Source organism: Branchiostoma belcheri, unplaced genomic scaffold, assembly GCF_001625305.1.
Source record: "Branchiostoma belcheri isolate BF01 breed outbred unplaced genomic scaffold, Haploidv18h27 scaffold12, whole genome shotgun sequence".
Lineage (NCBI taxonomy): Eukaryota > Metazoa > Chordata > Leptocardii > Amphioxiformes > Branchiostomatidae > Branchiostoma > Branchiostoma belcheri.
The window spans coordinates 3,263,315-3,277,844 of NW_017802602.1; the positions used below are offsets into that span (position 1 = coordinate 3,263,315).

Genomic DNA, 14,530 nt, shown 5'->3' on the forward strand with positions numbered 1-14,530 from the left:
TCCTGGCTGAAGAGAGTATCGCATCACACAAGGTCTGACACCCAGGCTACTACCCCTCCCCATCCATGTCTGACCAACTATATACATGTACAAAACTGTACCCCCAGGTGAGCCGCCTGCTGCCTGTGGCTGGTAGAGAGCAGGCCCTGTCCTTCCAACATCTCTTCACCTCCAAGACAACCAGAGACATCGAGGATGAGCACATCTGGTTCTCAGTCTTCCTCAGGCCTCCTCACAGCCGCTTCACTCGGCTTCAGGTAGGTCTTGTGTAGTAAAGTTACATCATAGTGCTTATACACAACTTACTAGTATTCACACTAAATAGATACAGTATCCAAATCAAGTATCAGGGTAACAGAGAGCTAGGAGAAAAACTTGAATCAGACATTATCCATTACCCATTAAAAAACAACAACACCAAATTGAATGCATCTTATTTGCATGATGATGTTTAAGATTTACAAGTTTGAACCTAAGAACCAAGAATTTGGATGTGTGAAGCCTCAATCCAGGCTAACCTGACTGCTGGAAAGGGTCACAGTCCTTGGGACATTATGTTAAGCTGTGCGTGGTCTACGATTCATTATACTTGTCAAAAAGAGCTAGGGAAATTTCTCCACAAATACTGTGTACATAGTGTCTGTTTTCTCTGTAAGCTCTTCAGTAAGCTGAACTGGTTTGAGTTTGTTTCTTTTTGCTTCCTTCCTGCCCCCCAGCGACTGGCCACCTGCCTGTCCCTGCTGATGTGTGCCATGTTGGTGAGTGCCATGTGGTACGGCATCCTGCCTGACCAGCCATCCTCTAATGCCATCAGGATAGGACCTTTGATACTCAGTGCAGAACAGGTATGAAAATTACTCTTAGATATGCAGCATTTACTCTGTTCTATCAATCGATAAAGATTTTTCTACAGGGCATTACAATGTTGTTAGATCTCTGTCCTCGGTGCTGAAAGTTTGGTGGTGTTGAAGTTAATGTTTTCCATCAGACAGCAAAGCTTTATCATGTTGCTAGACATAAAAATAAGATAGTATGGCACAAAAAGTACAGTATCTTCTTAATTCACTGTTGTTATTTCTGATGTGGGAATATTGTATAGGTGGTGCTAATTAATGATAGGTTTGGGTTCCAAAGTGAGAAGGAAGATATTGGGTTGTACTTGATTGACCCAGTATTCCCTATAACTGTATGTGTAATAAGTTCATTCTATGACATAATTTTTTTTTAACCGAATTTAACGTCATTTTTCCCCAACCGGGGGTTAGACGTGCTTGCACCAAGTACAAGTCTTTTTTTTTTGAAGCAAGATTTTTACGGCTGGATGCTCTTCCTAACGCCAACCCAAACCCTAGTAAGGCCCTGGAACCCTCTAACTGAGGGGGGGGGGAAATGCGTGTTAGGTGCCTTTCCCAAGGGCACAACGTCTGGGTGCATGTCCGGACATGTTTGGGTCCAACCTTGGGGATTGAACCTGGGTCTTCTTGCTTGACAGTCGGACGCTCTATCCACTACACCACAGACGCCACATAATTCAACAATGTAAATTATACCCACTTCTTGGAAGTTTGAAATCTCTGATTGCCTGTTGTCAGATTGGAGTGGGCCTGATGTCCAACCTCATCACCTTCCCCGTAAACCTGATCATCGTTCAGCTGTTCCGTAAGTCTCGCCCGCGGAGGAAGAGACCATCGCGGATCAGGGTAGCTCTGGAGCAACAGGACACCGACAAGGCAACGTTCTCTAACAAAGGTTTCAGGGCTTTAAAATGCTTTTCTTTTTCAAATCACAGTCTTTGAATAGCTATGAACTATTGCAGATGTTGCAGGAGGCCAAATCACTGCTCTTTCCTGTGACATTCTTCAACTGACCCTCTCTGTGCCCTATAAATACAAGTTGGGTGCAAATTTTCAGCCCTTTCAAACATCTGCTTGGTGATTAGATCATATTAACCATATATGCACATGCTCATGGTAATTTGGAGGCTCTTTTGACTTTTTAGGCTCTCCTTACTTTTTTGAGAACAGTACTTAATGTCTCCCCCCCAATTTTAATCATTTTAACTTGCCAACACCATTCATCCAACCACACACTCAGATGCTCCACAGACCGCAGACAGCATCAGGGGACCTTTTCAGTCTAATGAAGAAACCACAAAAGAAGACAACAGCAAGAAAAAGAAGAAGAAGTTCACCTTCCCGTGGTGGGGGGTCATAGTCGCTTGGATCCTTGTCTTCCTGGCGGTGGGAACGTCCACGACTTTTGTGATTTTCTACGGGATCCAGTTCGGGAACGAGACGGCGACAAAATGGATCACCTCCATGGTCGTGTCCTTTTCCTCCTCCGTCCTCGTGACTCAACCAATCAAGGCAAGTGTTACAGACACTGTTTAGATCATAGCCAAAGTTGAAGAAAGTCAATAACATATACATGTAGTCTACCTGCCAGCATGTTTTTGTGTACTGTATTGTTCTGTAAGTTAACATTGATGTATAGAGCATTGGTAGCTATGTGCAAAAAATGTTCAATATTTGTAAACCGTGTCAATTTCTATAGTAGATTGCAATTGTCAAAGCATTGTTCTGTTTTGTTTTGACTTAATTTTATTGTCATGTGGTATTATGATGTTTAAACCACACGTTTTAACAGATATTTGTAGAAAAATGTACCATGCTTTGTTGAAAGATAAGTACATGTATTGACTCCCAGCTATTGTTGCTTATCCGACTTATAAAAAATGGTTGAAATAATTTCAATACATTTACAGATACCACTTCCTGGAAGTCTAAAATTTCTGATTTCTTGTTTGTCAGGTTTTCCTCCTGGGCTTGTTTGTGGCCACGTTCATCAAGTCGAGCGATGATGATGATGATGATACTGATGATGATGAAGAACAGATGGAGATGGACCCAGACTTGGAGCCTGACGAGGAGTTTATGCACCTCAAGACAGGTGAGAAATGTTTCTTTTAAATCTACAATTTTTAAAAGTCATTTTCTGTGCAATGGCCAAGTGGGTAGAGTGCTTGCCTTGCATTCGGTAGGTCATGAGTTCAATCCCCGGCCGAGTCATGCCAGAGACTTTAAAAATGGTACATACTGCTTTCTCTGCTTAGCACTCATCATTTGAGAAAGTATGGGAGCTAAACACATACCACTACCATTGGTCTAGCCCCCGGCAGAAGTGATTGCACAATTGTGTGGCTACAAAACGGAGATGTGCGCTGCCATATGCAACCATGCTGATGGTTCAGGAGGGCTTTAACTTAACTTAACATTTTCTACTTTCTTTTAGCTTATTATAGAAAGCCTCTGAAAAGCAAGGAGCTACCCTAGTAAAGGAACACAGAAATGAATACAAAGTCTCCAAGTGCCTGGTGTTTACATTTATCAATGATCAAATAGATTGTGCACAATGGCAAACAATAAAAAGTGTTAACGTATTTTCTTCATGAGCTAGATCGCAGTCCAATGGACGACCAGGCTCCACCAGACGAGGCCGATCTTGAAGTTGCGCGAGCACTCAGGAACAAGGAACTCAAGATGTACAGTATTATAAGGTAACTTCTACTCTCCTAGTAGAAAATAGACTCAAGTACAAACATGAAAGGTTGATCTGTTACTCCAAAGGGTGGTTATACATGTAACATCTGTGTCCATAATATCACCACGGTCCATAATATGGCCACCTTGAGAAAAAGTGTGCTTTAAGATATTTTTACTGCAACATACCCTAGGTAGGTACATTTGATGTGTGCAGGAGTGCATACCAAAAGTATGTTGCAGTAAAAATATCTTAAAGCACACTTTTTCTCAAGGTGGCGATATTATGGACCCTGGGGATATTATGGACATGGATGTTACCAGTTATACAGATACAGTTGATACTGTTTTACATTCCATTTCTTTCGTTCTTTGGATCATAGTACAGTGTATATAGCTAGGTGTTAGTGTTAAAAAGGCAATCCCAAATTTAAAGTAACGCACAGTGAACCATGCATGCAGTAACACTTTGCTTCAGTGCACAGTGAACCATGGCAAGTAACACCAAGCTTTGGTGCACATAAACCAGTCATAAATGCCCTGATGGAGATGAAAGACGGTCATCTAAATGTTGGCCCTTGTTAAACATGTGTTTACACATACATTTTTGTAAAGAAGTTTGCTATTTGATACTTACTGTTATCCTCACATCTCCATGTCCCCAGGGAGATTGTGGTTTACCTGCTGTATGTGTTCATCATTGTGGCCATTAGTTACTTCAGCAGGGACGAACACGGCTACTGGCTGCGCCAAACTCTGCAAGAAACGTTTCTCAAGAACTTTGAACAGGTAACATATTAACATGCTCTGATAAGTTTAAGTTCTTCCCACACTGTATGGTGTATAGGGCGGCACCCATCTCTGTTTCTTTAGCCCTTGGGCCACACAACTGTGCACTTATCACATGTACAGACATGGCTTTCTGAATCAGTGTAAGTGCTAAAAATGAAGAAAAAAAAATTTTCTCTCAAGATTAACAGCAATGAAAATTAAATGAAATAAGACCACATAGGAGTTATTGGCTAAGGCTCAGAAGATTAACCTTTTCCCTGTGGCATTATCCCATTAATGATACAAATTTGGCTCCAAACAGCTTACCTTAGCAGGCTGAAGGTTTAAAAATATGTTCCTGGTCTCACAAGATTAACCTTATGCCATAACCAATACTCATTAAGTGACAAACAGTAACAGGCTGAAGGTTAGAAAAAGTAGATATATATCTATATTATATATACAGGGCGGGGCACTTAATCACACACTATATGGTATAAGATGCCGCGATATCACGCAGTAACGAGAAGCTTCAGCAGAACTCGGATGCATGAAATGCGTTACTCACGCATTACTGTGACGGGTTAGTACCGCGTAAATGCCACGTCTGTACCGCGTGACTAACGCGTGAGTAATGCGTTACCCGTTAATTCTAACGCGAGCTGTACTGTATAATGTATGTTATCCCCAGATTAAGACTACAGACCAGTTCTGGGCCTGGGCTCAAGGTCCGCTCCTCGACGGGCTCCAACCCGGTCACTGGTACAACAGCCAGCCTGCAGACAACATTGGGCCGCTGGTGGCTGACAAACTCTCCATGCTGGTGGGGTATGCCATCCTTAGGCAGCTCAGGGTTAAGGAAGGTAAGAGCAGACTAAGAAGACCCCTGCTGTAGTATTTTGGTGCCAAAAGCCCAAAACTAAAGATTTTTTGCTTCAAATGAAATTTTTGTGATGATGTTTCCATTTATATTTCCTTCCTTCCTTCCTTCCTTCCTTCCTTCCTTCCTTCCTTCCTTCCTTCCTTCCTTCCTTCCTTCCATTGTACCTTCCTTCCTTCCCTTCTTTTCTTCCTTCTGTCCTCCCTTCTTTCCTGACTTCCTTATTGGTTGTTCATTCGTTCCTTCCCTTCTTTTTTTCCTTCTGTCCTCCCTTCCTTCCTTTCTTTGTTCATTTGTTCACTGAGTCTCATTTGTTTCTTCTCTCCTCCCTATAACACCAGGTGGCTGTGAGAGAACCACGTCACTAGTGGAGATACCCTGCACCACTGAATATTCCTGGGACAATGAAGACTACGGGAGCTACAAGCCTGGCTGGGAAGAATATATAAACTACAACCAAACTGTTGATGTTGGAAGACTGGAGTATTCCTACACACATTCCTCAGAGATAGAGTCCTATCCATTTGAAGGTAAGGAAAACGGGGCCTTCAGAATGATCTCTATTATAATAGAGTTTCTCTGTGGTTGTTGGGTTATTGGGTGGGGCAGCTACTCTCTTTGCAGCCAAAGGCTGAATTGTGAGGAGCTTATAATTGGTGGGGCTGAATTGCAAAGGTCTGGAGCGGCTGCCATTCGGCACTAACCCATGCAAGTGACCTCAATATGACCCCAGGTGCAGCCGTAAGCCTGTATGTTTTTGAACCTCTCACACCCTACTCTTTTCAATAAGTATGTTCTTTGACATTCGTGGGGTGTGACCAAATGAATTTACTGTTAGTATGAATTTACGTGCATGTTCTGTATTATACCACAAAATTGTTGATTTTGTACAGGTGTCCTGGCCATCTACACAGGGGGAGGCTACGTCGTACATCTGGATGGAGATAAACAGGAACTGGCACAGAGGATGCAGCAGTTACAGGCAGAAGGGTGGCTGGATAGGAACACCAGGGCTGTGGTGGTGGAATTCTCCATCTACAATGCACAGGTAGATTTTTACGTTTAGTCTGTTGACTCTTCCTGCAAAATGTTGAAGAATGATCTGCCTTTTTGCTTGAAATTTTAACACAGTTCATTATGTGATCTCCGGAAGTAATCTGCATAATTCATCCAGCAGTAGAGTTTCATTTCTCATATATTATTGTTTACCTGGATGCCTAACCTTCAGCAACGTAACGGTTCAGGATGATGCTGATTTTAAAATGAACAAATGCACATTCAATTTGTTGCAAGAGGAAGTGTTGAAGTATTATTCTTATTAAGTATTAAAACTTAATATTGAAAGAAATCTATGTTTGAAAAAGTTTTTTTTTTAATTCTGTATCGGTGTAGCCGGTATAACAGCCCTTTACACCACCTTCCCAGGCATGCAGTGTGGCAGTAGCTAGCTGTATTACACCCAATTCTGCTACAATCTAATAAATTAATTTTCCATTCAAAGGTGAACCTGTTCAGCTACACCCGTTTTCTCCTGGAAGTCCTTCCCTCGGGAAATATGATGCCCTCCTACAAGATTAGTCCTGTTCGGCTCCTCAGCTACTACTCGAGCCTGGACACACTGAAGCTGGTCTGCCAAGTGGTCTACTTCGGATTCCTTCTGTACTTTATGTACAGGTAACGAACACAGATTTATAGATTCTGAAGTGTTGTTTTGGACATTTTCTATCCAATTATGTCTTGCCCCAACTCCATATCTACAACATGTAGTACTACATACTTCTAATAGGCAAATATATTATGGTTACCGTAGTGTTTCACAAAAGAGAATGTTTTCTAACAGACAGAAAACATTTAACATACATTATGTCAATACCCCATTTACGTGGTGATCATGTTTAGAATAGACTATTGCAAAAAATTATTTATGTCGATTACTTTGTCATAGTTGCCATACATGATTGTACCATGCCATACATGATTTTACTGAATTGTGAACGAAGTCAATAAACTCAATATACCAATAATTGTACAACATTGAGCAATGAAAAATTAATCAACTTTCTTTTCAGGGAAATGCGGGAGCTGTGCAGAGATCGTACTAAGTACTTTGCCGACATTTGGAACTGGATGGAACTGTTCATCATTGCTGTCTCCATCGCTGCCATCGTGGCATATTTCTACAAGCTGGTCGTCACCAATAGTCTTCTGAACGACTTTGCCAGGTGAGAACACGTACTACATACTTCAGATGAAGGTAATAAGATTTGCCCAAAAAAACAGTTACTCAAGCAACTTACCTTTCGTCAGGTTTATAATTACAAACTATTAATTGATGAAAAATGAAAAGTTAAACAAATTTTTGATAGTCTTATAGGAATTGAAAGAGAAAAGCTACAGAACATGTATAATACTTAAGAAACTTTACGGAAGACCATCTTTCAGATTCTGTGACTTTTTTTTATATAACATCTTTAATTTATAATTTGTAATTATATTTTGACTTCAGGGCGAATGGGAGAGACAAGACCTTCATTAACCTGCAGTATGTGACCGGTTGGAACCAGTTGTACGAGTATCTGGTCTCGTGTCTGGTCTACGCTGCGACCTTGAAATTGTTCCGCCTGCTGCGATTCAACCGCAGGATGTCCCTCCTGTCCTCCACCATCAGACACTGCTCCAATGAACTCACCGCCTTTACTGTCATCATAGGTGGGTTCAGAATTGTGATGTATGTTATTGTAGCTAGCCGGATGGATGCTGCAGTTTAGAATATACATACCCCTTCCCTCTAAGTTTTTGGACTTGTTTCAAAGTCCTGATAATAATGACTCTGAGTTTATTCTTTGTCCTTTTATAAGTATTCCTAGTATTAGAGATTTTTTAATTTCTTACCCAAAATTTTCTATTACATGAAATTTTATAATCATTATGATACATGTAGCAAGAATGTAGCATTTGTCAAAAGTGGTAACATTTTGTGAAAGGGGACAGAGCAAAATGAAAAAAAAAATCCCAAAATTGAGACTCAAGTGTAACATTATAGTGACTACATAATTACATGTAATACTATATACTGTGTATAGTGTAGTATAATTTGTTTTGTAAACCAAATTTTTAATAATTTTTTTAGCTTCACGAAAAAACAAGCTAAATCTCATAAAAGGCTCTTCTTTCCCCAGCCATACTGTTGGTGTCGTTTTCCACACTGGGGTACCTGGTGCTTGGGATCCACCTCAAGACCTTCTCAAGTTTTGCCCACGCTGTCGAGACTATGGTTGCAACAACGATGGGTTATTTTGAGGTGGAGGAGATCATCGCAGTCAAACCCTTCATGGGGACGATCCTGTTTGTGAGCTTTACGCTCTCCATGGCGTTTGTCATTCTCAACGTGTTTGTCGGTAAGTTTGACTAAGTTTTAATCTGAAAAGCATGTGTGCATGGTTGGTGTAACAGTCTAGACCTTTACGGCCGAGCGGTTAGAGTGTCTGACTGGGACTCGAGAGGTTGTGGGTTCGAACCCCGGCCCGGGACCAGAGGGGTTTTTACTGCCTCCTCCTGTTTCTTACAGTGGTTCCCACACCGGCCCTGGTAGTTCTGGCAAAGAGTGCCACTCCAGGGATGTCGAATTCGGAAGATTCGAGGACGAATCTTAAAAAAGAAAGGGGGAGTAGTGTAACAGTGGGGGATTTATAGACGCTACCAACTGACCCGGCCGATGGGTCTAGACCTTTTAGCGGAGTGGTTAGAGCATCTGGTTATGAAGCTCTGGTGCCTGGGAAGTCGTGAGTTCGAACCCCGGCCCGGGACCAGAAGGGTTTTTACTGGCTCCTCCTGTTTCTTACATTGGTTACAGTGGGGATTGGGACAACTCTGCCTCGACCTACATGTACAATGTAAAAGTTAAGAGTTTAACTTCTGGCCTTTGTTGTCTCCTTGTACAATTATAAAGGGTAAAGGTACAAAAATTGTAGTCCCGCAGCCTTTTTGAGGCCATGGGAGTAGTGGGTTGATGACTCACTGTGGCCTGGGAATGTATTCGAAAGTGGAGCCCGAAATCTGTGAAAAGTCTGGATTTTGTGCAAGCTCAATACTCTCTTTCCTTCAAAATTAAAGGACCAAGTTTGCATGGTTGGGGTGGGGGTAGGTAAGTCTGACCTCTACCAAAAAGTTAATAGTTTGAATCCCGGCCTTTGTTGTAAAGGTAGTCCCATAGCCTTTTAAGGCTGAAGGAGGAGTGGGTTGATAACTCACTGTGGCTACATGTAGGGCAATGGAAGGTGGAGCCTGAAATCTGTGAAAAGTTTGATTATTGTTATAATATTTTTTGATTATTTGATTATTACAATATTCTCTGCCAATGTGCTAGCACATGTACATTGCAGATTGAACTGTAGTGATATGACGGACAGATGTGTGTAAAAAAGTGCAGTAATTTTCCCATATGTAGTGGGACAGAAGTGCTGTGTCATGTAGGGATATGGCAGGCATATCACTGATTTTGTGACTTTTTGTACGTCGATCTCTAGGAGTGCTGACGACATCCTTTGAGGAAGTTAAGAGAGACAATGACAAGCAGTCAAATGAGTATGAAATATTGGACTTCATGTTGGGGGTAAGTATCCATTGCATAACAAAAATTATAGTATCATCATTGTACAAGCCAAAGTTTTGATCCTATACATGTAACTGCGATGAATTATGAATTTTATCTTGCATTTTTCAAAATAGCTGTCCCAACAAATGAAAAAAACTTACAGTAAATTTTGACATGATGTGAATTTCACTAAAATTTCCTCTCAGCGTGCTAAGAAGATGTTTGGATTAGCGGAGCCACTATCACCAGCTCTACCTACAGACCCAAATAATGCAGTTCTGAACAAAAATGCCAGGGGGCCGCGAGCAAGGAAGGACTCCTACTTGTATGTGGCTGCTAAACAAATTGAGGTACCACACGTGTTTTACTTAAATATGTATTGTATCAATAGATATCAAATGATAGGACTAAGCAGTCACTTGTATGATTGCCATAATAGCAATTAAGACAACAAGTGCATTGTTTCTTTTTTTAATTAATGACAAATGCATTTCGTGTTACCCGTATCTTCATGTATGTACTGGAATACATGTGAGATACTAGTACTGTGTCATCTATCTGCAGTTCTGTTCAGAATTGCTAGGAGGTGCACATGTAACATGTCAATGTTACATGTGCACAATGTGTTACAATATACATTTTGTATCTTTATTATCACATTGAGATACAATGTACAAAATGTTATCACTTTTGACGCTATGTCTCTACCCAGATGACATGTCAATGTTACATGTGCACAATGTGTTGCAACATACATTGTATCTTTATTATCACATTTATAGTGAGACACATTGTGCAATTTTGACGTTCAATGTGTCACTTTTGATGCTATATCTCTATCCAGGTGACGTTTCCTGAGCGTATTGACCAGTTTGTCTCGTCGGTGTACCGTTTGTACATCACTCCGGAGGCTCAACGGGAGTATGCCATCGATGACCTGGAGTACCACACTGCAAAATACTTCTCTGTAGGTTTCTTCATTGTCTTTTGTCTATACACACCAGTTTTGTACAGTAAGTACCAGCTGCATGTTATAAGACTGGATTGTAAGTCTTGATCCACTCACACTGTGAAGGACTCTTACTCTTTTGTATAATGTACATTGTATATAACAAGAGTTATTCATGATGAATACATGTATGTCAGGGTAGAGACTCTGATCAAGGCAGAGAGGATAAGGTCTATAACTTTGCTTTGCCCAGCATATCCTAAAAGTTAAACATTCCATCACATTACTACATGTAGTAGCTACAGGTATCATTTTTGCCATAGACCCTAAATATCTTTCAATGCTGTACTAGTCATGTATCATTCTGAACATGAATCACAGATTGTACCAATGATGCCAGCAAATCTCTACTGACAAAGACTACTGACAGGATCTCTACCCAATAGCATTGGAGTTTCTTCCCTGACGAATTCGATTCTATTTTACATCCCAGGGTGAAGACATTCTGCCAGACTATTTCGGGCGGTACCACAGCCTCCTGGAGGGGGAGACAACATCCCTGCCTGGACCGGCTGAGTACAGGCCTGGCACCGAGACGCCATTCTCCCAAACAAGCTTCTTAGAACTCAACATGAACTACCACAAGCTGGTGTCTGAGTCGGTGGAAAGTTTGGGGGACTTGCCTGGACAGGTGGTGAGCTCGAGGGCGGATGTACCCGGCGCGGGGCCGGACAGAGAGGCGGGTGCAACCGGGCAGAACAAGGAACGTCGGATTAACAGTCGGTTGTCCATGGTTCTGTTGAATGAGCTGGAATTTGTTTAGATTTTATCATAATTATGATTACTGACTCTTATTGTACTTGCCAGGACAGGTTGTAAGCTCCCAGGCAGATATACATTTGTACATGTACATGTATCAGGCACGGGGTCGGACGGAGAGGCTACCAGGCAGAACAAGGAAAGTCAAATTACCAGTCGGTTGTCCATGCATGGTTCTGTTGAATGAACTGGAATTTGTTTAGGGATCATCATAATTTTATGAGTACTTGCTGGTATAATTGTATAACTCCATGCACTTGTTTGTGAGCCACTTCGCACTGAAACTGAAGGAAAATTTTTAATAATTCTTCCCATTCCAAAAAAAAAACAACCGATTGATATCTGACACCCATAATATTAAGATGGCCCTATTTTTGGCAACAATAACATTTCATATCCTGTTTGCAGTGCAAAGTATTTGCTTTTAATAAACGTACCTGATATAATTGTTTTATCAGTATTTTGTGCAACAACATGTACACATTTCTTTCATTGAAGCTGTACATTTAAGACTTTGGTGAAAAAAAAGTTTCTTGTAACCATACCATCATGGCATTGTGAATTATATACGTAATTGATGCCTCCTGTTCTTTAAATTGTATATAATTTATAAATCAAAATGCATTGTTAAATTTGTGTACTCTACATGCATGTATAGTTATAGGGTCATGGGCCTTGTCTGCAAAGTTATATTATTACTTTTTAATATGTATGATAATCTGCTAGTACAAAACAATGACAGGTACCACAATGGCATTTGTGCAAAAATTACACTTTATTACACCCATTTTCAATCTCATTTTGTACAATATACATTGTACACGTTCCTATGCCAAATATTGCATGTCATCAGAAATTGGACATAAACAGCAGCATATCCTTAAAACTATACTTGATCAAGTTAGAATAACTTCCAATTGTATGCAGTGTCACAATAATTATGTACGGTTCGCTTTTCTGTACTGTTGTATTTTGTTGCCATTGGTGAAATGCCATCTTTAAAGCAAATGGTAATCCCATACAGTAAACTCTACGCTGGAAGTACTCTTCTGTCACTTTCTAATTCTTTCCATGTCAGGAAACATACAACGTAACTACAGTCAACTTGCCCAAGCTACCACCTCTATAAGCTGGCTATATGGCTGCTGTGAAGCAACTTGCAGCAAAATTTTCAAAACCACCAGTAAGTCCATTATCACACCAAGGCTAGCCTCCAGAGCATGCCAAAAACTGGGGGTTTGGGAGTCTTCTGGGTCTTTGGGAGCTTTTATGTGCAATTTTCTGATTGCATATAGACAACATAGCCGGCCTGGTTAAATTACCCCCATTTTAGAACTGGGCTAATCAGAAAACAGCCAAAGACCACCAAATCCCAGTTCTATAAGCCTGCTACAGAGGCTACAGCAAGGCTTGGTCATGTACATTTGTACATTGAAGTCATACAAAACAAATCAAGCACCAGAATAAATTCTCTGAAAAAGTACCTCAGTGACAGAGATTGCTTGGTCAGATACGAAATCTTAAAACTGGCATGTTATGTGGAAGGGCAGTTTTACTGGCTATACAGATACATTGTGGCATACAAGGTCATGTAGTTCCCTTAAGTATGCGAAACGTGATTGGCAGAAATATAGTTTAGTATGTATTTCACATACTGTATGTTATATCAATGGCTTATTCAATACAACATATAATTACATAGCAACATTACTGGTCATTCTATGTCACCAAAATGTATGTAAATACCTGGAATGACTTACTGATATTATCAAATCACTAAAATTTAATAAGATAGTTTTTCACTCAATGTCATACCTACATGACAGTCATCGTATAGTATGCTTCTAATAGGAATCCCTCAGTGAGCACTTTTGTGCTAATAATACAAATCACTGCAGACAGTATTGAAATCATTCTAATAATTGGTAATCAACTATACATGTATGACTACTGCAGCATTGACGTACATGTTACTCCATAACAAATCTATATCTGGAAATGTAATAGATATACATGTATACCCAACTGTAGGCAGTAGGTCTTGGTCCTTTACATTATAACAATGTTAGTCCTGAAATATGGTACAGTCATACATTAAGTGAAAATATTGCGTTAAAAAATGACAAACTTGCCTTCAATGTTCAGCCAGTTTTTTCTCTCTAAACGGTAGATGGGGAGGGGGGCAGTCATCATGAATTAAGCTCTTGGACAGCTACAGTTTGTACCTTTTCAAATATCACAATTCACAAACATGTAAATATTTCTTGATAGCATCAATAAAATGATTTTCGTCATCAAGTTTGTAGTATCACACTAGACTTAAAGTCGAATGTGTGTTGAAAGAAAGAACAACTGAACAGCCCTTAAACTTTTTAGTAGGCTTCAAATTTTCAATATTTTGAAGAAATAAGTACACACTAAAGCACCATGTCATTATAGGCAGATATAAATGGGGGAATGAATTCCAATTTTTAGACGTACAATTACCAAAAGGCTCAACTTCATAACTGTTACTTCACTGTCTGCCAGATGACTATACACACTAAAATCACCTTCATAATTTTTTTTACGAATGACTGATTCATAATATATACATGTACAAAATTGTACATTCAATGTCATGTACTTGGCACCGTTGGAATTGCAACTCATATGCAGGGGTCTTTATTATCACTACAATGTAAAAACTTACTGTACATCGATATCCTACAGGATTCAAAAGACTTTTGCATGTTGCCAGTTTCAGGTTGCTGTCAACATGGGCTGTTTATTTTAGAAGACAAGCTGTAAGCAAAGGCCACCTGTTAAGAAATCGCTCACATGCTGCCCAGGGCAGGACACATTCGTAAGCCAGGAAAGGAAGGAACGGAAAGGTCTCCCGTGCTCTTATGCAGAGCGTAGGGTGGTGCCCATATCCATTTCTGTATAGCAGTTGTGCAGTGGACTACAGCAGGGGGCTAGTCCACTGGTAGTGCTGT

General features: G+C 40.4%; 1 protein-coding gene across 1 annotated transcript in view; it reads left to right on the plus strand.

Moving 5' to 3' along the window:
- Positions 1-11,556, plus strand: part of LOC109462684 — a 49,927-nt gene extending 38,371 nt beyond the window's left edge. The window contains 15 exon segments of the mRNA XM_019759244.1: positions 46-85; positions 88-257; positions 717-845; positions 1,593-1,749; positions 2,095-2,372; positions 5,002-5,173; positions 5,532-5,774; positions 6,084-6,183; positions 6,706-6,864; positions 7,260-7,412; positions 7,697-7,899; positions 8,370-8,588; positions 9,717-9,802; positions 10,629-10,751; positions 11,227-11,556. Coding sequence (XP_019614803.1) covers positions 46-85; positions 88-257; positions 717-845; positions 1,593-1,749; positions 2,095-2,372; positions 5,002-5,173; positions 5,532-5,774; positions 6,084-6,183; positions 6,706-6,864; positions 7,260-7,412; positions 7,697-7,899; positions 8,370-8,588; positions 9,717-9,802; positions 10,629-10,751; positions 11,227-11,556 — 2,562 coding nt within the window.
- The last annotated feature ends 2,974 nt before the right edge of the window (positions 11,557-14,530 follow it).